The sequence below is a fragment of the Lontra canadensis genome, unplaced genomic scaffold (genome assembly GCF_010015895.1).
Source record: "Lontra canadensis isolate GAN:19392208 unplaced genomic scaffold, GSC_riverotter_1.0 scaffold105, whole genome shotgun sequence".
Taxonomy (NCBI): Eukaryota; Metazoa; Chordata; class Mammalia; order Carnivora; family Mustelidae; genus Lontra; species Lontra canadensis.
Genome location: NW_022631099.1, coordinates 159,334 through 186,648, shown reverse-complemented (window position 1 = coordinate 186,648; position 27,315 = coordinate 159,334). Strand labels below are relative to the sequence as shown.

The following is a 27,315-nucleotide window of genomic DNA, read 5'->3' as shown; positions in this document are numbered from 1 at the left end:
AATTGTCACTGCATGTGATGGATCATTTTGCAAAGTCTGCAAGTATTATGTCACTATGTTGCACCCCCAAGACTAATATGTCAGTTACATCTCAATAAGAAACAAAGTCACGAAAAAAACCGCATTAATTTGAACTGGAAAGGAACAAAGCTGGGTAGCACATTCTCCCGGAAAGGAAAGGGAGCGGCTTGCAGGAGGGTCTCTGAGCTTCTCCGTCTGACTGGCCAGCCCGGAGCTGGATGTTCTCTCCGGGGCTGGGCAGGGAGACAGGGCTCAGAGGCATTTTTTTCCAGGCTCTATGTCCGCTACTGAAAACCGAGGGCACGCAGGCTAAAGTCAGAGCCCACATTTCTTGCAGATCTTCTATATATTAAAAACGAACTTGGATCGAGTTGGTAACATTTGAGAAAGGTTATGGGTGGTCATGTAGCAGATTTCCAGCTTCGGAGGACAGAACCAAAGAGGTACCTGCCCACCCTGGGTCCACGGGCCCACGCAGTACGCCTGGGCAGGGGCTGACCCTGCTCCTTTAGACAGGTGGTCCGTTCTCCTGTTGGCCACAGTCCCCAGCCCTCCCTTCTGTCTTAAAGCTCTGCCCCCTTCACTCAGGTCTGGCCCTGCTGTGCAACAAGTCTGTAACCCCGCTGGTCTGGTGCATCTTTCTGGAGAAGGGCCTAGAGCCCCGCTCGGCCCACCTTTCTGCTGGGCTCCCAGTGGCCACCAGATGGCGCCAGAGGCTCGCGGATAGGGCTCCCCGGGGGGTGGCGGGGGGAGGGGTTGCAGAATGTCCCTGGGCAGCAGAATCTGCTCTAGATGCCCCTGCTCCTGGGGCAGGTGTTTGCATCTTTCAGTTCCCAGATCCATTCTATTGGAGTCACACCGGCCAAAGGACCCAGGGGCCGAGGCCCAGGAGAGGCAGCTCTTAGCAAAACCTCGGGCCAGCTCTCCCCTTGGCTTTTTCCTTCCTGAGTCCAGTCCCCCTGAAGCCACAGTCCCTGGGCCCCTGATACAGTGTGAACCGCTGGCTCAGACGTGCCCACGAGGGCCGTGAAGTAGACCCGCCGGGTTCCTGCTGCCCCCGTTGTCTTGCTTGCTCAGGAGTCGGTGGCTTCGATCTTCCCACCTCCACGCCCCAGCCATGCACCCAGAGGTCCCCAAGCCCTAGCCTAACGGCCGAATCTCGGCCTCTGTCCTGTTTTGTAAGGAAGCTACCGAGGCCACGGCCCTTTCCTCGCTCCAGTGACAGAAGGGAGAAGTCGAGAGACTGTTCAGCCTGCAAAGCCTCAAAGATTTACTCTCTGCTCCTTTACAGATGAGGCTGCCGGGCCCCATGTGAACCTTTGCCTGGATGTGAAGCCACACTCCTCACTCTGCTGGTCACCCTTGTGGGCTTTGTTTCCGGGGTCCCAGAGGCGCCCCCGCCAACCTGCGTCCTGGGAATGGAAGGGCCTCATAACCCCGTGGCCGAGAGCGTGGACTCTGGAATCTGAGTGCACGGGTGCAAATCCCGAGCAAACGTGTGACCCCCGGACAATTTGGTTGACGCGAGCAGCTGTGTCCTCACGACGGTCCCTGCCCTGCAGGGCTCTTTGCAGGATGACGTGAACAGAGCTGGTAACTTCTGCAGCCCCTGGAAGCTGGTATCAAGCAGCGGCCCTGTGGTTAGAGGGCACTCGGCAGCTGGGACAGCCGTGTCCGAGGTCCCCAGCGGCGCCCATCCACCCCCCAGGCCTGGAAAACCCTGGGCCCTGCAGCCCGCTCTCTGGGGCTGGGACCCCCAGGGCCTCTGTGTCCCCTCTTCTGGCATCTTCCCACTCCGTTAACTTGCTTACACCTTGTATCACCCACGGGTCCGATCTGTGTCTCTCTCGTTCAACTTTGGAACCTCAGCATTTGGTGCCCAGTCGGGCTGCGGGTTTGTTGGGAGCCCAAGTGAGTAAACGGTGACTGATGGGGCCTGTCGCCCCATGCTGGGCTGGCAAGCCCTGCCTGGCTTCCTCCTGCCACAGCTGGTGCCCACAGCTGGATCATGGCGGGCTGGGGTCTGAGTGGCTCTGAACCGGGGCTTCTCAACCTCCAAATTGGTGACATCTGCGGGCCCAACAATCCTTTGTTGTGGGAGACTGTCCTGTGCCTTGTGGGATGTTTGCAAGTACCCCTGGCCCCTTCCCACCCGAGGCCAGGAGCAGCCCCCATCACACGGCTGTGACAAGGAGATATGGCTCCACAGGGCCAAGTGTCGCCTGGGTGCGGGGTGGGGGTGCTGTGGAGGGGCTGAGAAGCCCTGCTCGGGGCCGGCTACTCAGAAAGGGGTGGGGATGAACTTGCGGGGGGATGAACGCGGGGCCAGCGGATGAGGCCTGGGCCCCCAGTTCAGCTGTGTAACCGGACTTTCTTGTGCGTCCTAAGGAGGGTCCCCTGCCTTGGTCCCTGTGTTGCCGCGAGGTGTGTCTAAGACAGGACCTCGGTTACACTGAACTCCCATGAGCGCTTGGGCGCACTGGGGCCCTGGTTATGTTGGTGTTTTTTCTTTCCTCTGAGTATTAATGGGGGGTGGGGATCTTAACTGAGTCACAGCTTCTGGTGCCATTCAAAGATCAGGCACTGCGCCGTATGCTGAAGCAAGATGTCAGCTGTGGAATTCAATCTGGAAGCCCGGCTCTGAGCTGGCTAAAGAAGATGAGCTTGACAGTGACTAATGGGCTCGTGAGGCCATATAATGGGGGGCCCCCCACTCGGAAGCACTATCGGAGGCAGCAGGAGCCGGGGTGCTGTGGAGGGAACTCTGACCTGGGCAACACCATGGATGACCCTTGAGGACGTCATGCTGAGTGAGGTAAGCCCGCCCCACGAGGACACGCACTGCACACTTATTCGGGTCCGCACAGCACTCAGACGCCCGGAAACGGCAATACAAGGCTGGTGGTCCGGGCCAGGGGAGGGAGGGGAATGGGGACAGAGTTTCAGTTTTGCAAGATGAGGAGCGCTCTGGGGATGGATGGTGGTGATGGCCGTGCAACCACGTGAAGGTGCTTAATGCCCCGGACCTTGCACTTGGAAATAGTTAGAGGGGTACCCGGGTGGCGCAGTCGGTTCGGTGTCCGGCTCTTGGTTTCAGCTCAGGTTGTGATGGGACTGGGCCCCACACAGGGCTCTGAGGTCAGCCAGGAGTCTGCTTAAGACTCTCTCCCTCTCCCTTGGCCCCTCCCGCTCAGGCTCTCTTTCTCTCTCTCTCAAATAAATAAATCTTAAAAAAAAAATTAGGGGCATCTGGGTAGCTCAGACGGTTAAGCATCTGCCTTCAGCTTGGGTCATGATCTCAGGGTCCTGGGATTGAGTCCCCACGTTGGGCTGCTTCTCCCCCTCCCTGTAACCTTCTGCTTGTTCCTCTCGCTCTGTGGCTCAAATGAATAAATAAAATCTTTTTAAAAAATTTAAAAAAGTAGTTAGAATGGTAAACTTTATGTTACGTCTATTTCACCACTATTAAGAACGAAAACACCTGGGGCTAAAGTCTCTAATTAGGCTTTGGTTGTCCTTGGGTCTGGGGGCCTGACACGTGGGTGGCATGGAGAACTGCCCGGGTCTGGAGGGATGCTTCTGGCCCGCAGACTGGGTCTCACCGAGACAGAGGCCTGGCCCCCAGGGGTCTCTGAGCACGTTCCAGGCACAGGTGCATTCTTTCCAGGTGGGGCTGAACCTTGGAATGGGGCCAGGACTTGCCCAGGGTGACAGGAGTTTTGCTGTCGGATCTAGGGAACTTTGAGTCCGCTTTCCCTGTCCGCTGGCTGTCTGTCTGTCCTTCCTCAGCCCCTGTGGGGAGCGAGCCGTGACGTCTTGGATGGCTCCTCACTGGGATGGAGGCTCTGCCCCACTTATCCAAAGTATGGCTGATTCTCGTTATTTGAGGTCATTATGTTCTCTAAAGTCCCCTGAACACTGGGGTAGCTGACAGCGTGCCATTGCTCCTAGGGGAAATGTGGGGCTCAGTTCCTGCGAGCCTCTGGTCACAGCGTGTTTGTCAACTATCAATACAGAAACTTGTTCTCTGTGTGTTTCTGTTTGAAGACGCCTCATTTAATCGATATCATGGATCCTTTAACACCGAGCTCCTGGCCGATGGCACGGAGTCTCATGCCTGTGGGAAGCCTATCTAACCCACGTGTCTCCTCTGTGGGGTACATCTCAGCCTTCCTGTGCTTGGGGACACCACAGAACACCTCAGCACCAGGCCAAGCAGTGACCTCACCGGGCAAAAGCACAAAAGATGCTCGCGCACAGTACTAGAGCTGAAGCTGGAAGGCAGGACAGACGCTGCCTCGTCCGAGCTCAGCTGGGAACTAGCTTGTTGCCTGAGTCAGAAATTTCTGCCACTCCGCATGGACTGTGAATGACCGAGAAAGCACCTTGACTACTGATTTGGGGGCTACAGGTCAATCACCGCTAGGAAGACAATCGGCAAATAATGAGGAGCGACCATCAGACAGTTCACCCTTCCAGGACCTTCCAGAGCCCGCCCTCGTCTTGCACGTGCCCGCCTGGGCCAAGCACCAAGGCTTCTCGCCAGGTCTCCTGGAGGCCACCCAGCTGGCCTCCCCACAGGCCTCCTGCTTCTGCTCCTGCCCCTCACAGTCCAGCCAAGTGGCTGCTGGAGGATCCCTTGAAAACACCAATCTGACCTTGGCTCCTCTGCTCAAAACTGTCCATTGGCTTCTCATCTCAGAGTAAGGGCCGTGGGGTGCTTTGTGAGGCCCCTGCGCAGTGGAACCCGACCCCTCTCCTTGGCCTCTTCAGCTGCTGCTGGGTGCAGCGCTCGGTGCCCTCGCACATTCTCTTCCCTCTAGCACATTCTTTTCCCGCTTCACAGCTGCCTGGGGCCTGTGGCTGTGTCCCCGCTCCCAGAACATCACCTGGCGCCAGCGACACACGTCTGGGGGGATACGGAGGACCACGCCCCTCCCGCCCCATCCCGCCCAGGCCCCCGCACTCACTCTTCTTGAAGAGCTTCTTCCGGCGACCCGCCAGGCTGAGCTTGTAGTCGCCGACGTCGCAGGCACACGCCTCGCCGCCCGGTGCGTAGTACTTGGGCACCAGGTTGGAGAGCGCCCCGCCCCCCAGCCGCGCGGGGCCCTTGCACTTGTGCAGCTTCAGCTTCCCGGATGCGTCCTCCACACACTGCCACTTCTGCAAGACACAGCCGGGCCCTCAGGCTCCTGGGCCTCCCTTCACTGTCCCATCCCGCCCCGAGCCGGCCCCCTCCTCCTCCTGGCCCTCGAAGGGCTGGACACCGGCTCTCGGACAGAGGGATGCACGTCTGCGGTGGGAGGAGCACAGAAGGGCGGGTGGGGGCGGGGCTCACAGCACCCCTCATACCCTGAGGGGTATGGCCTCAGGGGGCGATGAGGGAGATGAGGGGGACGGGTGGCTTGGTCGGCAGGGCCACGACTGTGTCCTGCCCCTGGGTGACTGCTGGGACTGGAGTCCTGGAGGCCCCAGAGCTGTAGCTGGGCCGCTAGAGACTGATGCCTCCCCAGCGGGTCAGCCCGACCTCTACCTCTAGGACTCTTTTCTTTTGGGGAGTGGAACAAACTCTGATAATGTTTTGGGGATGCTGATGCCTGCCCCTGGACTGCCCTGGGGCCTGCCTGACCCCCACCCTGGGCGGGGAGAAAGGTGCCAACGGGGGAATCTGAACAAGCTAGGGGGACAAAGGCCCCTGGCCCAGCAGCTCACTCTCAGTAGCTCGGAACTGAAATCAGCACCACTCCCCCGATCCGATCGCCCCAGCATCAGCCCCAGGAGGGCAGGGCTTTCTGTTGGGGACATTCAGGGACATGGCTCCAGGGCCGGAACCGTGCTCTGCAAGGAAGGGAGCAGTGTAACCCGAAGCTCTTGTCCACAGGCGCAGACTGCTTCTTCCCCCACATGGAGTCCTCCACGCGTGGGGAGGGGGTCTTATGGTCTGGGGACTGGGGGCTTAAGAACAAATGGGGGTGGGGACCCGGCCCCACGGATGGGCCGGTCCTAAGGCTGAATCTGGTAATAGGAACGGAGCTGCTCGCAGGGAACCCGCAAGAAACCCATCCATCCCGCGCCTGGGCCTGGGAAGCCAGGGGCTCGTAGTGAGAAGCGGGACAGGAAGACCTGGCTTTACTCGCACTTAGGGGTAAGGCCCGAGTTGCCCCGGGGGACGCCGGCGGGCACCCCTTGGACAAGGCCCCCCCTGCCTGCTTTCCTGGCTCTTTGGCCCTGCCCTGCCCTCCCCGCACCCCCTCCCCAGAGCCCACGTCAGAGAAGCCAAGGCAGACTCTACCTGCTCTCTCCAAATACTACGTGGCTGTAATTTTCTTAACACTTCTCTCGAAATCAGCTCACTTTTTAAAACCCTTTTTTATTTAAAAAGGCAGCTTCCTATTTCTCCTCTGACTGCAAAGCCAGCACGAAGAGGCTCCTTAAAGTGAATTCAATGGAACTAACAGGGTATCTGAGGCTGCGAACACCGCACGGGGGCTGCCACCTCCCAGGGAAGGGGGTTGTGGGGGGGCTACCGAGGGGCTGAAGCCCCACGCGCCCCCCCCACCCCCGGGGCGCTTCTCTGATGGGATCATGATTGAAAAGGGAGCTGAGGAAGGAGTCCCTTTCTGAGCCGCGCCCGGTGTCACCCGGTGTGCCCCACTCAGCAAAACCCCACACCTCGGAGGTCCCCGGCCGGCTGGGTCTGCAGACTGCCAGGCCGAGGGGCAGCCCCGGGGAGGGGACAGCCCGGGGAGGGGAGGGAGGACAGGAGGCCGCCGGGCAGCGGCCACACTTCCTCACCTGTCCCAGCTGCTCGCAGGCCGTCTGGTACTCCGCGCGCTGGCACAGGTCCTTCACCCGCCGGTATTTGGGGAGGAAGTTTTCCTCCTGAGCGTCCACCTTGTCGTTGTCCCTCTTGTGCAGCAGTTTGCTGTGGGGCGGGAAGGGGGACAGGCTGCTGTCCTCCAGGCTCTGGAGGAGGGCCCCTCCCCTCCCCCTACTATGTAGCAGCCCTGTGTGGCCCCGGGCACTGTCACCGGAGGACCTGGGTCTCACCGGCCACATCCTCTGATTGTTAAGAGGCTTAGGAAATGGGAATTTTATGAGAAATCTCCCAAACTACATGAGTTGGCAATAAATTAGGAAACATTTAAGACATTGTGTAGGCAGGAAAACATGTCTGAAGGGACATGTGGTCTCCAGGCACAAGTTCTCTGTCAGCCATGGGAACAGCGAGCGGGCTTCGTGCGGGGGGCGGCGGGGAGGCTGTGGACACAAATCCAAGCGAGTCCCTGCTGGGAGGGACCTCAGCGGCTGTTTCCCTCCTGTTCCCACCAGTGAGATCGTCAGCACCACGGGTACAGGCAAGGCTGCCTGGAGCTTCCTAGGGTGGGCAAGTGGGGGGCCCCCCTCCCGCACCTGGCACTCACCCTCTCTCCACCAGGAAGGAGTCCCGCCAGACCCTCATCTTCTTTTTCAAGTGAAACCTGGAAAAGCAGCACATTTCTAACGTCTCATCAATGTGGGGGCCTCACGCATCCCCCCGCCATTCTCTAAGAGGCAGGTATGGTACCTTGGTTCATAATCAGCACAGACCCAGGGCTCCAGGGGGCAGCTGGTGTGGGGGGGAGTGGGCCCAGTGGGGTGCCGGGAAGGCTTGGGTGCTCCCACCTCACGGAGCAGAGCTGTACCTTCCCCAGAGACGGGGGTTGGAAAGCCCACGGGGTGGAAATGGCCTGGGTCAAAGGTTTTGGAGGGATTTTCTTCTTTGATCCTATGCAGTTGGACTTGTGTAATCTGAGTGTGCATTTCATACAGTTTCACTTGACTGCTGTTTCCCAGATAGGAGCTCGGGCAGCCAGAGGAAGCTTCCATCCTCCACCCGGCTCCCAGGCTCCCAACCCAGCTCCTTTGCTGCACCAAATATGCCATTTTACAGTGGTACAGCTCCGGAAACCTCATAGTCAAAGGGAGTAGGCTCCCTGGAGGTGGTCCCCCTATAGGGGGGACCTGGGAGCTGCAGGAAGGGCAAGCAGGAGCTCCCAACAGTCAGCACTTTGGGGCGGTGAACCCGGTGGGCAGTCCCCGTGCTGGCCGCCAGATGTTGCCGCTGCCATGCCTGTCCCCACCAGACTCCGCTCACCTTCCTACCTGCCTAGTTTTTGTTCATGTCACCACTCCCCTTTCTGCTTCCAGGACACCCAGGAATATGGGCCCATCACACCAGCTGGCATCAAAGCCTGAGAGCACGGTGACTGGGAGTGCAGCCCCGAGCCTAGACTCTGAACACCGAGGAGTCAGCTCCACACTTGCTGAGAGACGCCCAGCAAGGTGCTCGACCTCCCTGGGATTCAGATTCACCCTGGTAAGAGGGGATCCTGTAGTGCCTCCCCGATGGGGTCACCGTGATGATCAACATGGGAAGTCCTCTGCGGAGTACTCAGAAGAAGGAAGTGCTTAATGAGCGCTCGCTGCTGCGGTTGTGATTATTTGCAGTTTTACACAGTTTTAGCACAGAGAGGGTCCTCAACTGGTCACCTCAGCGACAGTCCAGATGGGAGGATGGACTTAGAGCCAGAACTTCCTTCTTTCCCACGGCAGGGAAGGAGTCGGGATCAGGGACCCTAGAGCCCCAGCTCTAGACTCTTGGAGACACACCCCCTCCCAGACACACACCATGTGGCCATGAGTTCACGCAGTTTGGGGAGCCTGGCAACCCTTCGCCCCCAGCACCGGCCTGCTCCCCTGCTCCCCTGCTCACCGATTCGCTGGCCGCTCCGTATCCAGCAGCTTGAGGATGGACTTCCCATCCATGTCCGAGGGGATGTCCAGACCGGCAATGTCCAGGATGGTGGGGGCCAGGTCAATGTTGAGGACGATGTGGGGATTCCTGAGGGAGGTGGGGAGAGGAGGACTTGGCCACCCGGGCAGGGGTGCCCCAGCCTTGCTGGGGAGAAAGGGCAGCTGGAGGGAGGAAGGTCGCCAGGGGCTCACGCCCGGAATGTAGAGAAGCTGTGATCTTGTCCCTCTCCTGCATCCCAGCCCTCAAGGCTCCCTTTGGCAGCACCCACACCACCCCCTTCAGCTGAGCCCACGGCCCTCCCCACCCCTCACCTGCTATGCACCCCACACATACCACAGGGCACCGGGATTTACGGGCCTCTACTTAGCTGCTGCTTCCACTAGGGATGCCCTCCCTGCCTCCCACTGTCTGATCACAGGACACCCCCCCCCCCGCCCTTTAAAATCCACTCTCAACCCTGGACCGGCTCCTACATCTGTCTCTGAACCTCTGATGCAAATGCTGGCCCCTGGCTGTTCTTGGCCAGGCCGGTGTCTGGCCTCAGGGCCTTTGCCCTTGCTCTTCCCTCTGCTGGAATGTTCTTTCTCGATGCCAGAGCAGCACTCTCCCCCGCCCCCTGAGTTCTCTGCTCAACAATTACCAAGGACGCCCAGGGCCCCTTGATCCCTGCTCTCCAGTGTGCACACCTCTGTGAGGTCCCCTACCCCCAAGGGTGGGCCAAGCCAGCAGGATCTGGGGAAGGCGATGGCGTCACACGGTGGCTATGCTTTGTCTCGCCAGCTATCCCTTTGTCTACTTTCTCCCCTGGTTGGGGAGAAGGACCGAGCTGCCCTAGGTCACCACCGCCGGTGAAGATGGGTGGTGACTATTCTGGGAAGCAGGTTGTGTGACTTCAGGTCCCCTGCTTGCACCTGAACAACCCTGGGAGCGGGGAAGTCTCCCCAGTCCTGCCGAGTCCTGCGTGCAGCAGAAGCAGAGGGCCAGGCTAAGCTGGGCCCCAGTTTGCAACAACTTGTGATGCAGCACAGATTGCTATCACGAGGCCCTTCCTGTGGACCCCCCTCCTCGTGCTCCTGCCCCTGCCCTGAGGCCTCATCGCCCCCATTTACTACATATTGCAGTGCTAGCTCTGGTTTACCATGCACGCCCATTTAGACTCCAGCTGCAAGGCAGATGCTCTCGTCTAGTACTTTTATGCTTAGAATATACAGTAGGTGCTCAATAAGTGCTAGCTTAGTGACTTTTGTTATTTATCTCTACCAGATGCCTGTCACGTCTCTTGTCTCCTATTTCTGCCTGGTGGTGTCCCCAGTGTGGTGGTAAGGGGCTCAAGGGAAGTGCCCAGTGTGGGGGTCGGCCCCTGCTGAATGCATGATGGACACACAGAAACCCTCTCCATCAAGGCAGCTTGGAGTCCCCGACGCCATGCCCTGGGCTGAGGGGCAGGGCCTGGGTCCTAGCGTTTCAGTTGTCTTTGACCACCCCTTCCCCCGCCGCCTTCTCCACAGCCCAGCACCTTGAGAACACGGGACAGGTAGCCAGGCATGCTGGGAGGGGTACAGGGGGTAAGGCTGCATTGTGGATGGGCTTGAAGGCATGACAATGTAATCTGTCTGGCGGAGGGAGCTGGAGCAGACGCCAAGTGGAATGTTGGCAACCAGCAGCTGAGTTGGCTTGCGGGCGTCCAGCAGCCCTGCTCCCCCGGAATAGGTGGGATGGACAAGATTGCTTTTCCCACCCAGCCTCCACACCCTGCTTGGTGGGAACAGAGCCCTGCCCCACTCAGATTCCACTGCCTCATGGATTAGGTCTCTCACTCAAGGTCTTCTATCACCTTCTATCACTGGCTACTGTGATTGGTTCAGGGATGGATGGACACATGACCCAAGTCAGGCTGGTGACAGTCGGCCTCGAGGCTTCTGTCCGAACCACTGTCTGGTTTCCTAAACTGGATGGCTGCAAGTCAAGGTGAGTCTACCACCAGAGAGAAAAGCCTGCCTGAGAATGAAGATGATTCAGAGGAAGCTGGGCTGAGAGATGGAAAATGGAAGCTTCCTGATGTTATTGTGAGACTGCTGGATCCAGCCATGCCTGAAGCCAAAGTGGCCTTGGACTTTCCAGTTACTTTAGTTCCTATGTTCCTTTTATCTTTTTTTTTTTGGGGGGGGGGAAGGGGGCCTTATGTTTGCAACCAAAGGAACCCTAGCCTTGAGCCCCAAGCCTGACATTAGCACTTTCTTTCTCTTGTCCATGTGCGGTATGGTTTTGGGTCCTATGGACCAGATCGGAGACTCTGAGGCTGATCAAACCGATGATGTCAATGCCTGTGCAGTCTTTAGTGAGTCACACTCCTTTGATTTACAGTGGTGGCTCAAGGGTTCTGAGCGGCAGGAGTAGAGGCCGCCTAGCTTAAAATCCCAGCTCCTTCCCTGACATACCACATGGCCTCAGGCAGGCTTACCTCTCTGTGCCCCAACCAGCAGGGTCATGGTGGCATCTGTGTTAGCGACAGGGTTGTTGGGATGCCCTCATGGCTTACGTGGTGGCTGTAAAGGGCTTAGACCCAGGCTGAGGAGCTAGACAAGTATACCTATTATCACCGCTCTCCTTACATGGGGACCCGGAGATCCGAGGGTGGGGAAGGATTTGTTGAGATCGGCAGGCAGAGAGCAATCAGCCCAGCCTTGAACCCACACAACCCACCTTCTGGAATTGTCACCAAGCATTCTTTCCAAGGGATGCAAGTCAGGTCAAGTAAGTGTCTTAAAAGCAATTTATCTGCATTTCAAAAAGCCATTTGAGTTGGTCTCTGTAATGTGCAGTTGATCTGAGGAAGCCGCTGCTACCATCACTTGCCTTTCTACCCTACCCCTGCCCGAGATGTGGCATTTCTGCTGCCACAATATGGCAGCTCACGCTTAGCCCAAGGAGAATGCTGGCTGAGGGCTGGCAGGGTCCCAGACGTTGGATGGAAGGGAGACTATTTCCCTCTGTGCCGTAGCCTGAGCTGCCCCAGCTGACCACGGCAGACAACCCCGCACTGAGGCGGCAGGGTTCCTCCCTGGCAGCCGCCCCACGGATCCCCCGGGCCAGACAGAAATCAAGGAGGCCTTTCCACACGCTGGCGGCGACGCACACACAGGCCAGCTCCCGGCTCGCTGGCACGCCGCCCCAGCACACACAGTCTGTTTTTACAGGTGCTAACGGCCCCCGGTCTCTCCTTCCCCAGCGGACGGCTATAAAATGTGTCAGAACCCACCCAGGTGACATAATCAGTGTTTCACTTGGCACCAAGGCTCACCTGCCCACGTCACGTGTCGCCCAAGGGAGTGGCTTGGGGCCACATGCTGGAGCCACCTGCTTCTCAGCCTTCTGGGGGCTGGTGGAGCCCGGAGGCCTCCCTGGGAAGGCAGGGCCCTGGGTAGGGGGTGGGTGAGGCACTTACAGCGAGCCGGCCTCCACGTTGGGGCCCCGCACGTAGAACGGGACCCTGATGTCGAACTCGTACGGCATGGACTTGCCCTTCACCAGGCCAAACTGGCCGATGTGGTAGCCGTGGTCGGCGGTGTACACGATGTAGGTGTTGTCCAGCTCGCCCGTCTCCACCAGCATGTTGTAGAGCTGAAAGGCGGTGAGGCGGTGAGGGCGCAGGGCAGGGCTGAGGGCACCGAGCGCCCTGGGGCCCCACCCTCCTCGGCTTCGGGAGTTTGCGGCACCTCGCTGTGGGGACTGACGCGTTTGTAACTGGAATGACTGTAGCCTCTCCGCCTGCTGTCGCGTCCCGCACCCCTTCTTGGCAGTGTAGCTCCCCTTTATCTCTTTGGTGTGAGTGGGGCTTCCCCGGCCCCCGGATTAGAATGGGGGGCTCCACGTGGGCAGGAGCATCTGTCACCATGTTCTCTGCTGCATTCCCACGGCACTGGCACTCCGCCAATGCTGCTGGCAGGATGAATGAATGAATGAATGAGGGGATGAAGGCGGACTGTGGCCTGGGGCAGGTGTTGGCGATCTACAACAGTGCTGTCCCGCAGAACCTTCCATGGTGCTGGGGGGTGGTGCCTGTGCCATCCGAGATGGCGGCTGCCAGTCACATGTGGCTACTGGGCGCCTGCACGTGGCTAGTGCAGCCGTGATACAGAATTTTAAACTGCATGGATTTAAAATGAATGAATGAATGAATATGATATATTTATTTATTTAGATTTTATTTGAGGGAGAGAGAATGAGGGGTGGGGAAAGGCGGGCGAGGGAGATAAGCAGTCTCTCTGCTGAGCAAGGAGCCTGCTGCGGGTCTCGATCCCAGGACTGGGAGATCAGGACCTGAGCCAAAGGCAGACACTTAATCGACTGAGCCACCCAGGGGCCCCATGGATTTTAAATAGCTGTATAGCCACAGAGTGACTGGTGGGTTAAGTGTCCAACTCCTGATCTCGGGGTAATGAGTTCAAGCCCGTATTGGGCTCTACCCTGGGTGCAGATACTGTGGATACATAAAAAATGTAAGGGGCGCCTGGGTGACTCAGTGGTTAAGTGCCTGCTTTCGGCTCAGGTCAGGATCCCAGAGTCCTGGGATGGAGCCCCGCATCGGGTTCCCTGCTCGGCAGGGAGTCTGCTTCTCCCTCTGCCTGCTGCTCCCCGTCCTTGTGCTCTCTCTTTCTCTTACTCCCGTTCTATCACAAATAAATAAATAAAATTTTAAAAAAATTGTATATCCATACGATGGACTACTATTCAGCCATAAAAACAAAGATGTGAGCTAGCGCATGGATGAATCTTGGAAAGGTGAGGCTGAGTGAAGGCAGCCAGACACGAAAGATCACATGTCATGGGATCCCACTTCTAGGAAGCGTCCAGAAGACGCGAGTCTGCAGAGACACGAAGCAGGTTAGCGGCTGCCTGAGGACCCGGGGTGAGGCAGTCCGGGGGTGATGGCTGAGGGCCGCGGGGCTCCCGTGTGGGGTAATGAGCGTGTCTGAAGTTGACTGTGCCGGTGACACAGTCTGCGACACAGTCAAACCACCGGGCTCTGCACTTGAGGAACAATACAGCACGTGGATTCTGTCTCAGTAAAGCTGCCGCAAATGTACCAAATGGAACCGGCCGAGCTCGTCCGTGCCACGAAGGCAGAGGCTTTGCTGGGACCGCTCACGGCCACTTCCCCAGGGCTGTCACTCTGTGGGCTCATTCTGCCTCCATTTCCCTTCCTCTGCAGCTGGGGGCGCTCGGGACAGGGGTGAGGGCGGGGAGGGCGGCGAGCTTGGGGCGGCCTACCGTCTCCATGGAGTCGTCCACGGACATGAGGGTCTGCAGACGCTTCCGCTGCAGCATGTTGGTGAACTCCATGTGGATGGGCTTCATGGGCCCCGTGTAACGCATGATCCAGTGCTTGTCGGGGTTGGGCGCGTAGTTGTAGCTCGGCGTGCTGCGGGCAAACACACACCCGGGTCAGGCCGGGTGTGGGGCTGCCCCGAACCCTCAGGCTCCCCGCTCCCCAAATCTGCAGTCCCTGAGCTTCCCAGGTCTCCAGCCCCCTAAGTCCCCAGCCCTGCAGGTCTCCAGCCCTCTAGCTCCCCAAATCCACAGTCTCCTAGCCCCCAAGTCCCCAGCCCCCCAGCCCTGCAGGTCCCCAGCCCCCCACGCCTCAGGGTGACAGCCTCCTGCACGGCGTGAGCGCCCATCTGGGGAAGCCGCGGTGACGCATCAGGGGCTCTACTAAGGCTTACACCAGTGTTTCCCCAGCGCAGGGTGTGCATGTGGGGGGACCAGGGGTCACCCAGCCTTAAGTGACCCGGAGCCGCACAGTGAGAACATCAGTCCTTCCCGGCACAACTCTGCTAGCCTGCCCGATGCGTCAGGCCCCAGTCTCAGTCCGGTGTGACACTCCTAACACCTTCCGGCAGTTTGCTCTGCTCTTTCTTAAGATGGGGAGAGGGTCAGGCCCAGAGCCTCCAGCAGGCACGGGCGCCCCACTCGAATTCCTTAGCCTAGCCGTGATCCTTTAGTTGCCTTGGGCAAGGGACGGTTACTGTGGTGAAGACACAACCACAGAGCTTCCTTTTGCAATAGATCACTTAAAAAAAAAATCTAAAAAATCAAGTCAACAGTAGTCATGGATGTAGGACCCAAAACATGAGGACGGCGCCCGAGAGTACGTTTGTCACGATTCCTCTTCCCGTTTGTTCTCATCTCATCTCCCAGTTACTGAAGAGGAAACAGAGGGTCAGAGAAGCTTGGGGGGACCTGCCCACAGTCTCAAAGGCAGGTGGTGCAGCCAGGGTAGGCGGGGGGTCACTTCTGTCACGGGGTCCGCTGTGATGACCCGTCATACTGAACAAATCACCACAACCTCTGGGGTCTACAGACCACCTCCCACATTCCGCGTACGGGGCACAGCTCGGAGGGTTCACCTCCGACCCTCTCCTCGCCACTCACCGCCCCTGGAGCAGGTGCCCGTTTCCTGCCCCAGTGACCACACGGAGGCCTGGCAAGGGGACTAACTTGCCAGAGGCAGAGCTGGGCTTGGAACTCCAGGAGCCGCTCTGGTCGATGGTTGCCCACTGCCTCCGTAATATAATCGCCTCCCTGACACCCTCCTGTCCGTCCGGGCTCGGCCGTGACTTTGGCCAAGGCCCTCCGTGGCCAAAAGAGGTCAATGTGGTTCATGGCTTTGGCACTTTCCAGGTGACTCTAGTCATCTAGGGCTCCGTCCCAAAGCAGGAGCACCTCTGGCTGCCTCAGCTCACCCCAGGCCCCGGGCTCTGAGCCCCGGGCACACCCCACCAACGTGCGGAGTATCCCGGGTGGGGGGCACTGCTGATGGGAAGTGCCCTCTTCACCCCACAGAATGTGGCATCCGTTGCGCTGGTCTGGCGCCCCTCAGATCTGATCCCCTCCCCAGTCAGAGCTGAAAATAAAGGTTGCATTTCCACTGAAGACAAAGGCTTTTCAAAACGGCTAAGAAAGGGACAAGGGGTGGTAAGAAGGGGACAAGGGGTGGCGAGCGGGGAGCGAGGGCAGGCGAGTGGGCCTTGCAGACAGGGCAGAAAGCTCCTAGTGCTTCACCTGCCCCACCAGGACAGTCCGCAGCCCTGGGGTGTCAGAGCCTCAGGGGGCTTGGGGAGAGCGCATGACGCCGCTGACAGTGATGGAGACCGCTGCCGGGTAGCGTGCGGGTGAGTCACAAGCTTGCAGATTTCTTCTGGACTTTGCTTCGAGTGCCTGGCTAGTCCCCCACCGCTAAATCCAGCCCCCCCCACATGCCGGCTCTTTTGATCAAGGGCAAGGCCTGGCTCTCCTGTGGGCCGGCTTAGGGCTTGACCCTCCTGTAGAACATTCCCAGGAACAAGCCCCCCTCCCCCACGGAGGAGCTGGAAGGGAGCTGCTGGGGGCAGGGGCTGCGTAGACACGCCCTTGGAGCTGTTCGGCGGTATGGGAAAATTGTTCCCGGAGGCCCAAGGGGCCGGATTCCAGGATGCAATTTTGAGCAATCATCCCTGAATCTATTAGATTCTATTAGGCTGGTGTCTGCCCTTGAGAACAGTGAGGGCTGAGTGTCGGGCCCGTAGTGGAAGGATTGCTGAAGCCCTTTCTCTGAGCCCTCTTCAGGATCTCAGAGCCGGGAGTCCGCAGGGCCTGGGGACCCCCGGAGGCCCAGGCCAGCTTGCTGGTCACCAGCAGGAGGCCAGGCTCCTCCAGGGAGGAGGTCGCATTTTCACAGGAACCCAGCTGCTGGCAGAACAAAGAGCAAAAAGCCTCACCCCCTCAAGCATCCGAGGAATGCGTGGTGCGTTTGCCACAGGCCTGAGGGCGGCACCACTCCCCTCTGCTGGGGAGAGGACACGCCTCCCGCCCCTCACTGTGCCCCAGGAGCCTGCCTAACACCCACCGTCTCCTGGCTGTCCTCAGGGCCTGGACCCCACCATCGGACGCCACACCTCAAAGGGAGCTCTGGGCGCTGGTGGGGGTTGGGGTATCTGTGTATGCTTCTGTGTGCACCTGTCTGCGTGTGTGTCTGTGTGTGTCTGGGTGTGGATCTGTGTTTACACGCCTGTGTGTCTGGGTATATGAAATCTGTGTGTGCCTGTGCTTGTGTTTATGTATTTGTGTATCTGTTTGTACCCTTGAGACTGTGTATCTGTGCCTGTGCGTATGTGTGCATCTGTGAGGGTATCTGTGTCCATGGGTACGGTGTTCATGTTTGTGTGTGCATTTGGGTACCTTTGTGTGTGTCCGGGTATCTACGTGTGTATCTATGTGTATCTTTGTATGTTTGTGTGAGCAGATATGTGTTCGTGTGAGTCTGCGTGTCTCTGTCTGCATCTCGCATGTGTGTCCAGATGTGTGGAAGTGGGATGGGGCCCCAGGCAGGTGGTGTGGGACCCCGCACCAGGCAGCGTCTGGGAGAGCCCATGAGGCCCACGTCAAGAAGGGGACACCAAACTTGACTGGGCAGCAGCTGGACAGGAGCCTCTGGACAGAAAGATCTAGAACTCTGACCCACCAGCAGGGCCCTGTCTCCTCCTCACCCCCCTCCTTGACTGTCATAATTAAATATCCCAGCTGCAGAAGTTTCTGGTTTTTGGTTTTGTTTTGCAAATGATTATACCCCAGAGACAGGAGAGCCCTCCAAACACAGTCCTCCTTCACAAGGCGGGGGGATTCTCTGGGTAAGTAATAGCAGGCGTTCCTCATGTTCAATTTCTATAATTTTCATTTCAAAGGGAAAATAAATGAGCAGGCAATGTCAAACAATCTCATGAAACTCGAGGGCTGCCTGGGAGGAGGGATGCCTGCACCTCTTTTAAAGGAGAAGCTGCAGAAGCGGAGCCGACCTGGCCCCCGCTCCCCACCCCAGGCGTCTCCCTAGGTGGGACTGAGCTGCCCACACCCCTCGGAGCGGGCTGGGGGTGCGGGCGGGCAACTCAGGTGTGCAGAGAGGCGGGGCTGCAAGCGGGGGAGCGAGGGGATGCCACGGCCCCTGGAATGCCGTTCACCATCTGTCCAATCTCTTCCCCGAAGACCAGGGGATCGGGAGGTGAGCACACTGCCTCCTCCTCTCGGAGTCACTCTGGGCACTGTCAGAAAGTAATTACAGCGAGGGGATGAGGAGGGCAACACAGTCTGATTATAATGACAATTAAACACCCTGAATATTCAGGCGGATTCCAAATTGCCCTGTCCTTGTCGCCCCAATGTCACAGCAAGGGCTGCTGGGTATCACTCACTGCTAAGCGGGAGGTGGCTGGAGGCAGGGAGAGAGAGAACTTTCCAGAGAGATTTACTAGCCACCTGGAGGGAGGAGGATGGAAGGGTGGGTAGAGAGATGGGAGGTGGGGCTGGGGGCAGGACCCAAATCTGGCTCTGTGGTTCCCCCGGCCCCGAGTTACCTCGCCTCTCTGTGCCTCGGTCTTCTCATCTGTGAACTGGGAATGCCAGGTGTGGTAGGCAGCCTCCACGGTAGCTCTCGATGGCCCCCACTTCCTGGCATCCACACCCTGTGTCCCCCCTCCCACACTGGCAGCACACCTCTGTGCGACCACGAGAAAACGGCACAGCAATGGTGTGTCATTTTTAGATTACGACAAAAAAACTCTGGCTTCCTTCTCGACCTCTCTCTGCCTACCCCAGGCCCCTGAGTCCGTTCCTCCATCTTAGATCATTTGCTCTGGAGGAAGACTGCTGGTTGCCATGCAGTGAGGACACCCAAACAACCCTCCGGAGAGGCTGGTGCCGAGGGGCTGCCGTGGGGATGCGCCCCAGGCTGGCCGCAGGTGGCTGCAGCCCAGGCTGACACCTGGATTAGAACTGCAGGAGGCCCAGCGCTAGAACCTTCCGGACAGGCTGCCCCCAGGTGCCTGACTCACACACTGTGACCAAATACACGTTTGCGGTTTTAGCTGCTCAGTGTCGGGGTAATTGTTACACGGAATGGATAAATCATACTTCGAGGGTCATTGTGACTGTTCAGGGGTTCGGTGCCGTGTAAGGACTCAGCAAGGAGCCTGTCACGTGGCCAACGGCTCAGGAAAGGCTGTGGAAAGTACCCACAGTCTAATGAGGCTACGGACCTCTTCTCAAAAAAATGATTTGAAATGCATAAAATAGACAGGATCACAAAGGAAACCCACTATACCACAATGCACACACAGACCTCCTGGGGTCAGGGGAGGACGAGGGTCCTGACTTAACACCTGCCACTGGCTTTGGCCCATTGGCCTGCCTGGCTGATTTGCGACCGGTGTCACCCCAAGTGAGCAATGTGTTCCTGGGGTCTTTGCACCAGGAGGATTTGAGACAAGGCACAGCTCTGTCACCGTCATGCCATTAGCATCCTGAAGCCTGACCCTCCCACCCTCACACCACCCAGTGGCTCTGCGGGCAGGGTGCTGGAACTTACATGTGCTGGGAGGCGTTGGGGAAGAGGCTCGAGTACTGGGGGGCGGAGTCTTCGGGGCCGTGGGGGGCCGCGTGGCTGATGACCATCAGGACGGGCCGGTGGGGGTACATCTTCTTGGACGAGCGGAAGAAGCTCACGCTGTCGTTGGTGATGAGGTCTGTCAGGTAGTCCTGGGGGTAGGGGAGAGATAGGAGAACGTGTGAGGAGCTGGGCCACCGCACTCATCCAGACAGACAATCCCTGCCCCATCCCCGGGCAGGGGGTGGTGGTGGTGGGCTGCTGATCGTCCAGGGGCAGAAAGCCAATCAGTGAGCAAGGAGATGGCGCTAATGGAGAAAAAGAAGCAGAGGGGCTTATGGAGGATGGGGAGAAGTTGCAATCTGTCGTCCATTTGTCATGGATATAAAAATAATACTAGCTCACACTTTTGAGCGCTCACGGAATGCCAGGAGTAGCTCTGTGTTTACTTGTATCAGTTCATTTAATTCTTGTACAACTGCAGAAAGTAGGGGTGATGTGAATTCTTGTTTTCTGGAACAAGAGATTAAGGCATAGGGAAGTTAAGTGAATTGCCTAATGTCACACAGCTGGTAAATATTGCAGCCAGGCCTCCTGAGTCTTGTTTCCTAAACCTGAAGTCTTTTGGAGGTTCCAGAAATACTGCTGAACAGGGTGGGGCCATCCCTGTATTCCCGGAGTGCTGTGCTGGGGGCAGGAGCAGCCGACCATGTAAACCCAGAACCAAGACAGTGACAAATGTGTGATAGATGATGGAAATAAGCTGTGACTAAGGAGCTGGAGTGGGGGCATACTTTAGCTGGGGCAGTCAGGGAGGGCCTCTCTGAGAAGGTGACACTGGGGCTGAGTCCTGAGTGATGAGCTGGGCACGGGAAGATCTTTGTCATTGGGGTTGGCCCTCAACTGCCTTCCGGAATCCTTGGGGGAGCATTGCTGAGGTGTGAGCCTACTGCCAGAGATGCTGGTTTAATTGGTCTGTGGTTTTCCCCAGGCACTGGGCTTTTTAAAAGCTCCTAGGAGTTCCAGTGTGCAGCCAGGGCTGAGAATCGTTGATCCAGAGGAAGTGTTCCAGGCAGAAGGAACGACAGATGCAGGGACTCTGAGGCAGAAAATGAGCTGCAAGTGGGCAGGGGGGGGGGGGCAGGATGAGAGAGGATCGGGAGGAAGAGGGACACACAGAAACTGAGGGCTTTAAAAGCTCAGCTACAAAGCTGAGCTTTGCCTAAACTCATCTTGAACTTGGTAAAAAATCTTTAGCTGCTAATCTTGCAAGAAGGTAACGAGTTCCTGAAATTTATCTGCTGCTCCCTGGGGAGCAGCTCTGTCCGAAATGATCACTTTCAAAATGAGGTAATATTTTGCAGATGAAAACGTCAAGAAATGACTACAGCTTCTACCCTGAAGTGAACCGTAGGATGGACACCAGCAGGTGTGCCCTGGCTTCCAAGACACGCCTTCTGGGACACTTGACACCACACCGATCACAAGGATGGCCACTGCAGCTGTGTTCATAAAGCAGAAATGTACTGCAGTGACTAGCAACAGGGACGTGATTAATGAGTTCACGCTGTTTTCATACAATGCAGTGCTGGACAGACATTGCATGGAAGCAAGTCCGCAGTTACTGTGATGGAAAGCTGTCTGAGATCACACTTTTGAGGGAAAGAGTGAGTTACTCTCAAACCAGGAAAATCCCATCTTTCTGTGGGGATGGAGGGTAGCAGTGTGCAGAGGAGAAGCCAAATCCCTAACTCCATCTGCTTTTGAGCACCCAAGAAGAATCTAGAAGGACAGATTATCAGTGTGCTAACTGGGGTCTGGGATAAAGGGAGAGATGGGGGAGAAAGTTACTTGCTACTTTGTATACTTTTCCTGGAGTACTTTTTATGACTACTTTTGGAAAATGACAAAAGGTTTTCTATGAGGATTCTGTAGAACCTATCACATAAAAATAACACTATAGGTCACCTAAGTCAAAGAGCTCCTGCTACATTGTGGAGCATGGCCTGGAGGGGCTGGGAAAGTTCTTAAAAGGACAGAGGGACCCACGGACGTGGCCATGAGCACGGTGGGGACCAGAAGCTGAAACCTGCTGCCTCAGGCTGGTGGGGAGCCATGTGGAGGGCTGCCGCCGCTCTCTGTAATAAGTCCATCCTCAGTGCTTGCTTTTGGAATGACATGCCTCGTTGGCTGTGATTAAACGTGTTTTCTGAAAAGCCACCATGCACATCCCTTCCCAGGAGAGACCTACAGTGCCATGATCCATCATCCGGAAAGCACAAGCTCTGAGCCACCTGGATGGACACGGAAGGACCTTACCGGCCTGGCACTGGGTGAGGAAAGCAGGCCGTGGAGGGACATGCATGATCCAACACCATTTGTGTGCAGGCGAAAACCTCACCAAATGTTATGTATTGTTTGGGATATCTGCACAGGCAATAGAACAAAGGCATCCACGGCCCTTAGCAGGGGGCTGGTTACCTCCCAGGGAGGGTAACATGGGGGCTCCTATGACCTGTGATATTACATGTTTAGAAATGTGTGCTGGGATGAGTGGGTCGGCCTCTCCAGGCTGCCAGGAGGGGCTCAAGTGCTGGGAGATGAAAAGCCCTTGACACGGCGCCTTGCATGGAGCCAGCTCTGACAAACGGGCTCACACTGGCTGTCTTGGTGGTGTGGCCGATTTCCCGCGTATCTGAGAGCACCCACCCTCTGGGTCCTCTTCAAAGCCACTTGGACGCCAGCTAAGGCTCTGCCAACCTCCGCCGGCTACAGCATCTGGCCATCCATGTGGATTGAAGGGGACACTGCCTTTATTCCAGGGGTGGGCAGTGAGCCACAGGTGGGCCCACGAGGACATGCCAGCTCTCTGGCCACAGTACTGAGCATCCAGACATTAGAGTGAGGGATAGGGGACCTGGGCCGGGGGGACAGTGGCATTGTCCAGTCACGGCTGGGACAGACAATGTGTCCATTGGCTGCATGTGGAGAGGGAGAGTCACACCTCCCTCCCCCACCTCATGCCCTGCCACCTGATTTCCGGTTTGGGTGAAGGGTATAGAGATGGGGTTTGGGTGAAGGGTATAGAGATGGGGTCCAGGAGAAAGAAAATATCAGAGCGAAGGCAGGAGTGCTAAGTTCTGGACAAGCTTCACTGGGTGCCTGGGTCAGCCAGGAAGGAGTCAAGGATGTGGGTTGTTAACAGGAAGGGTGGGACAGGGGAGGGGACCAAGCAGGCTAAAAGATGAATTTTCTAGAACCTGGAGATCAGCTGATAGATTATGAGGAACTCTCTCCTCTCTGTAGCCCTGTGCCAGGCCCATTCCTGCTCTCCTAGGTGAGGGGCTAAACTTCCCCCGATGCCCTCTCGGCCATGCCTGTGCAAGTGGGCGGTGATGCCAGCTTCTGGGGACTTTGCTCCTAACTGGAGCTTATCAGCCACAGCAGTGTCCCGCTTCCCCTCTCCATCATGACCTCCGACCGACTCTGATCAGTAAACCAAGAGGAACCCAGTACATCTGCGGAGATTGCTAGCCTGCAGCTCTGGGCAAAAGCATCCATTTCCCCCAAATGGTCATTTAGCCGAGGAAGCCTGTGGGGTGTGGGGCGCGCTCCTGGGGAGCTCGGTGACAGGACGGGCTGGCCCGTCTCACGCCCTGCCTCATTCTGCAGGCTTGGCCTTTGCTGCTGTTTCTCATTTATGTGCTCACTTAACAAATACTTGTTGGGTGCCTGTTCCCAGGGTGCCGGGTTTCCTGTTAAGGGCTTGGGACATGGTCACGGATCCCTGTCCCCATGGTGATCACAGTCCTGTGCAGGGTGTGGAAAAGCATTCTCATTAGCAGCAAGAAGGCAGAGGATCTGGGAGGGACAGGAAGTTTTCACTCACTTAGGATTATCTCTGGCTGCTGGGGACGGGGGACAGAGACTGTAAGGACAATCAAGGGACCACAGCTGGCACGATGGGACGCTCCTCTTCTTCCCTGGACCTGGGTGTCCAGAGAAACGTGTCCCATGGGTGCCCCCTGGGAGATCCACACACTTCATCCCGCGGAAGCCTGGGGTTCTACCTCTTGTCTGAACTTGGGTGAGATAAGCCAGTTCACCCCACATTTCTCAGGCTATCCCCCCAAACTGGAGTCTCCTGGCTCCCAGGGCTAGTTAACTTTTCCGATTGGGCAGCCCGTATGAGCTGCTCTAGGGTTGTGCCTTGAGAATGATGGTTTTGCTCCCGAGACCTGGTTGGAGGGTGATGGTGGGGCAGGGAAGGGAGGTTGTCCCCCTCCCTCCAGGGGGCAGCCCTCAAGCCCACCTCTTGATATTCTCTCACTTGGCAAGTCAACCTGTAACAGAGGGTCTCCTCTTCTGAGCCTCTGGCTCCCCGGGCAGCAGGTCAAACTTTTATTCTGAATCCTAGAGCTGATCCTGTCCCTGTGGAAACTTCTACAGCAGTTTGTGTTCAGAAGAGAGTCACATCGCTTTAAGGAGCAATCGTATTTCATGAAGCCGAGGGCTCTGGAGTCAGAAACTCTGGGCTTGCTCCCTAGCTTCTTCACCTGCTATCTGTGGGCCAACCACTACCTTGCTGCAGCTCAGTCTCTGCATCTAAAAAATGGGCCCAATAACAGTCCCTTCTCCAGATGGTGGTGTGAGCACCGGACAAATGCATAAAAGCACTCAGCAAGGAGCCCAGCTCTGAGAAAACCCACGATGAACATGGACTCTGATTGTTGTCACATCTTTGCTCAACTGACCTTCACGGCAACTCTGAGAAGTGGACTTCGTGCCCATTTGACAGATGGGGAAACTGAGGTCATGAAACAAACAAGCAATGTACTCAGAGCGAGACCTCAGGCCTTTGTATTTTTTTATCTGTTCCATCGCTTTCCCCGCACAAAGTTGTTAATGAGTATATGGTGGTTTACACTAAGCATCAACAAAGCTTTTCTGTAAAGGGTCGGCTAGGAAATGTGTGAGGCTTTGCAGGCCAGATGTCTCACTGTCACTGCAGCAGGAAAGCAGCCACCACGTAAATGAACGGGCATGTCTGCGCTCCAGTAAAACAAGAGGCCTGGTGAATTGTAAATTTCATGTCGTTTTCACGTGTCATGAAAGCTGCTCTTTTTTGGATTTTTTTTTTTTTCAATGAGTTAGAAATAGAAAAACCATTCTAAGCTCAAAGTTCCGACAAAAACACTTGGTGGGCAGGACTTGGCCCACGGGCCTTAGTTCAGAGAACAGATTTGGAAGCCAGATGGCCCGGGTTTGAATCCTGAGCTCTACTACTTACAAGCCGGGTGGCCTCGTTTCTTAGCCTCCCTATGCCTCAGTTTCCTCTCGTGCTGGTTTTGAAGAGTAATGGCATATGCGGTGTAGGCTATGGCGAGAAACACATGGTCAGTTCTGTATCATGTACAATGATTTCACCAGGTCCGCTCCATGTTACGTCTAAGTTAGCGCTACTCCTTCTTCCTCAAGAATCACATGCCTGTGTTTTCCACACGAAGCTGAAAACAGTCCAGACAAATCTGGTTCCCTTCCGTCACTCCTCACCCCTGCTTATGATCTTGACCCCTTTTGTCCATTACCAGGAAGCACTTTTTCAGATGTGTTGTTACATGACTTATAGCACTGCTTTAGGCATCTTGTTCAGGCTGATCAGATCATACTGTGCGTATTCATTTAGTCATTCAACAAACACAGCAGGGAACACAACGAATCCCACGCCTGCCTTCGAGGGCCTTGTATTCTAATGCGAGGAGACAGACATAAGTGGACCAGTGCTCTGCACAGGTGTGGTGCGTCAGTGGTGATCAGCTGGGGGGTGCCCTTGACACACGGTGGTCTAGGTGGGTGACATCTGAACAGGGGTCTGGAGGCGCTCTCTCTGCACCACGCTCTTGCCTTCAGCCCTATGTCCAAAGCCCTTCTGATGGCTTTACACACAGATCTCCCTTGTCTTTTTCTAGAATCCTCCAGTGTAGGGTTCCTTCGTGGTCACTTAATCACTTCCCACATTGGTGGCCTACAGTGATTTCTTTCGATAACAAACAAAGCTGCAAGCAGCAACTCAACCCGCTCCCCTCCTGCACATGAGGGAGGCTTCTCTGGAACAGAGAAGCACAAATTCGGGATCAAAGGGTGGTCTCATCCAAGTTTACAGAGAACGCCATCCCTCAGGGCCTTTGTGCCACCTGGGCCTCATCTACTCCCCACCTGGAAGCCTCTTCTGCAATCTGACCCTTGTCATTCCTAGCTCCTTCCGCCGCCACTCCCACCTTCTCCAGCCCTCTCTGGCTCTCAGCACGTGTGCTGTATCATTCCTCTCTCATCATCGCTGCCTCTCTGTCCACCTTGCCATCAGGACCCTTTGTAGGGCATCTGGTCTTGGGAATAGTGACTCAGGACTGAGTCCTCAAAGGGCCTTATGAAGGAACGAGGGAAGGACTGTCACTTCTTCCCCAGCTGGGCCACCTACTGAAGCCAAGGAGGCCTACAATGAACCCCGGTAGAGACATCTATCTCACTCTTCAGGCTGCTGGAGCACGGGCTCCCCGGCTCAGCCTCTGCTGAGACCCCCAGCTCCCTCTGGCTCCCTCCCGACGCCCTGGCCCTCACTGCCTGTTGCCCGCCTCAGGTCTTAACCCTGGACCTGCGCCAGCTCTGACTCCAAAGGGCCCCTATCCCCTCTGTTCCCAGGCCTCCGCTAACAGGGGGCCCAGGAATCCTCCCACAGGGTTCCTCTCATTCACAGGGGAGATGTGTCTGTGGCAGGAAACGGGGTGGAAAAACAGCTGCTGTGTGTCCCGTCGTCAGCCCCAAAGGGACTCTGAGTGTCCCTGGATAACTTGATTACAGGGCTGCTCTGAGACCAGGCATGGACGTGGTGAGGAATTTTAACAAGGACGGGGTGGGTTTTTCTAGGTTTTGGAGAATCTGCCTGTGCTGAGTTTAGGAGGAGGGAAGCAGTGGGTTCAGCCCCAAGACACTACAATTTGTATTTGTAGCTTATAAATCCCCTCACCAGCACTTTGGAATTAATTCACCTGGGAGGGGAAGAAGACCTGCCCTGTGCAGAGTGAGACACAGAGCAACCACAGGGGGCGCTGCCCAGGTGACGTCACACGTGGTTTCCTCCCCCAGGGCCTGAACTGACCAGACTCAGTTAGGGGACACATCAGTAGTGATCCCCTGTCAAAGGTGGGAGGGATCCCCAAATGTGCTCGTGTTCTCAGAAGGGGAGTGGGATAGGGTGTTTTTAGGCCCCGGAGCATCTGTTCAGCTTTCTTCTGTGGAAGCTTTTCATCTTCATTTCACATGGGGTCTATTCTCAGCTGATGTTCCAGGGTCTGGCTGCCCGGCAGGGCTCCCGAGGTCCCTATCTCCTGCACAGGAGTGGAGCCATGTGACTACAGCCCTTTGAAACACTGCCTCCCTCTCTGGGCACACTGATTGGTTCAGGGGAAGACATGTGACTCATCCAGAGCCAATGAGATGCAATGAGACTTGCTTGGAATCCTGGGAAGGAGACTCCCTTACTCTTAGCTGGGCAGGTTAGGTGAGAGGACAGAGGGAGAGCCATGTTGCTACCGGGGCAGGGAAAGGGAGAGGGGGATGGAGAGGAAGGGAGGGGAGGGAGGCGCTGGAGAGAAGAAAACAGAGCTTAGAGGAGAAACCACCATCTAAAGATTTTGTTTTTGAGCCCCTGGATCCAGCTATGTCTGATGCCATTACTGCTGGACCGTTAAATCGGCAGATACGTTTCCTCTTCAGCTGAACCATTCTGAGTTGAGTTTCTGTTCCCAAGCGACTGAGAGAGGCCAGTCTGATTCAAGAAAGAATAAACCCTGTAGTTTAGGGCCCTCGGGGAAGGATTCATGGACGAGAAGATGGAGAAGACTTGGATAAATTCAGGGCATGAGAGCACTAGTAAAGATTTGGAGATGGTTGTAATAACTGACAAGTCTGGTCTGCTTGAACTGGCTCCTGCTGGCGGTGCTGAAACAGGGGACAGGGCTGGCGTGTGTGTGCGTGTGCGCACATGTGCATGTGTGCATACCTGTGCTTTTACATGTGTTCTGGC

The 27,315-nt window shown here is 56.7% G+C and overlaps 1 protein-coding gene across 1 annotated transcript in view; it reads right to left on the bottom strand.

The window, feature by feature from the left end:
• Positions 1–27,315, bottom strand: part of SULF2 (sulfatase 2) — a 111,033-nt gene that overhangs the window by 7,766 nt on the left and 75,952 nt on the right. The window contains exons 5-11 of the mRNA XM_032838695.1: positions 19,215–19,384; positions 14,090–14,240; positions 12,264–12,439; positions 8,777–8,905; positions 7,446–7,502; positions 6,817–6,946; positions 4,992–5,184 (exon numbers count right to left, since the gene is read on the bottom strand). Of these exons, the coding sequence (XP_032694586.1) occupies positions 4,992–5,184; positions 6,817–6,946; positions 7,446–7,502; positions 8,777–8,905; positions 12,264–12,439; positions 14,090–14,240; positions 19,215–19,384 (1,006 nt within the window). The remainder of the gene's footprint in view (positions 1–4,991; positions 5,185–6,816; positions 6,947–7,445; positions 7,503–8,776; positions 8,906–12,263; positions 12,440–14,089; positions 14,241–19,214; positions 19,385–27,315) is intronic.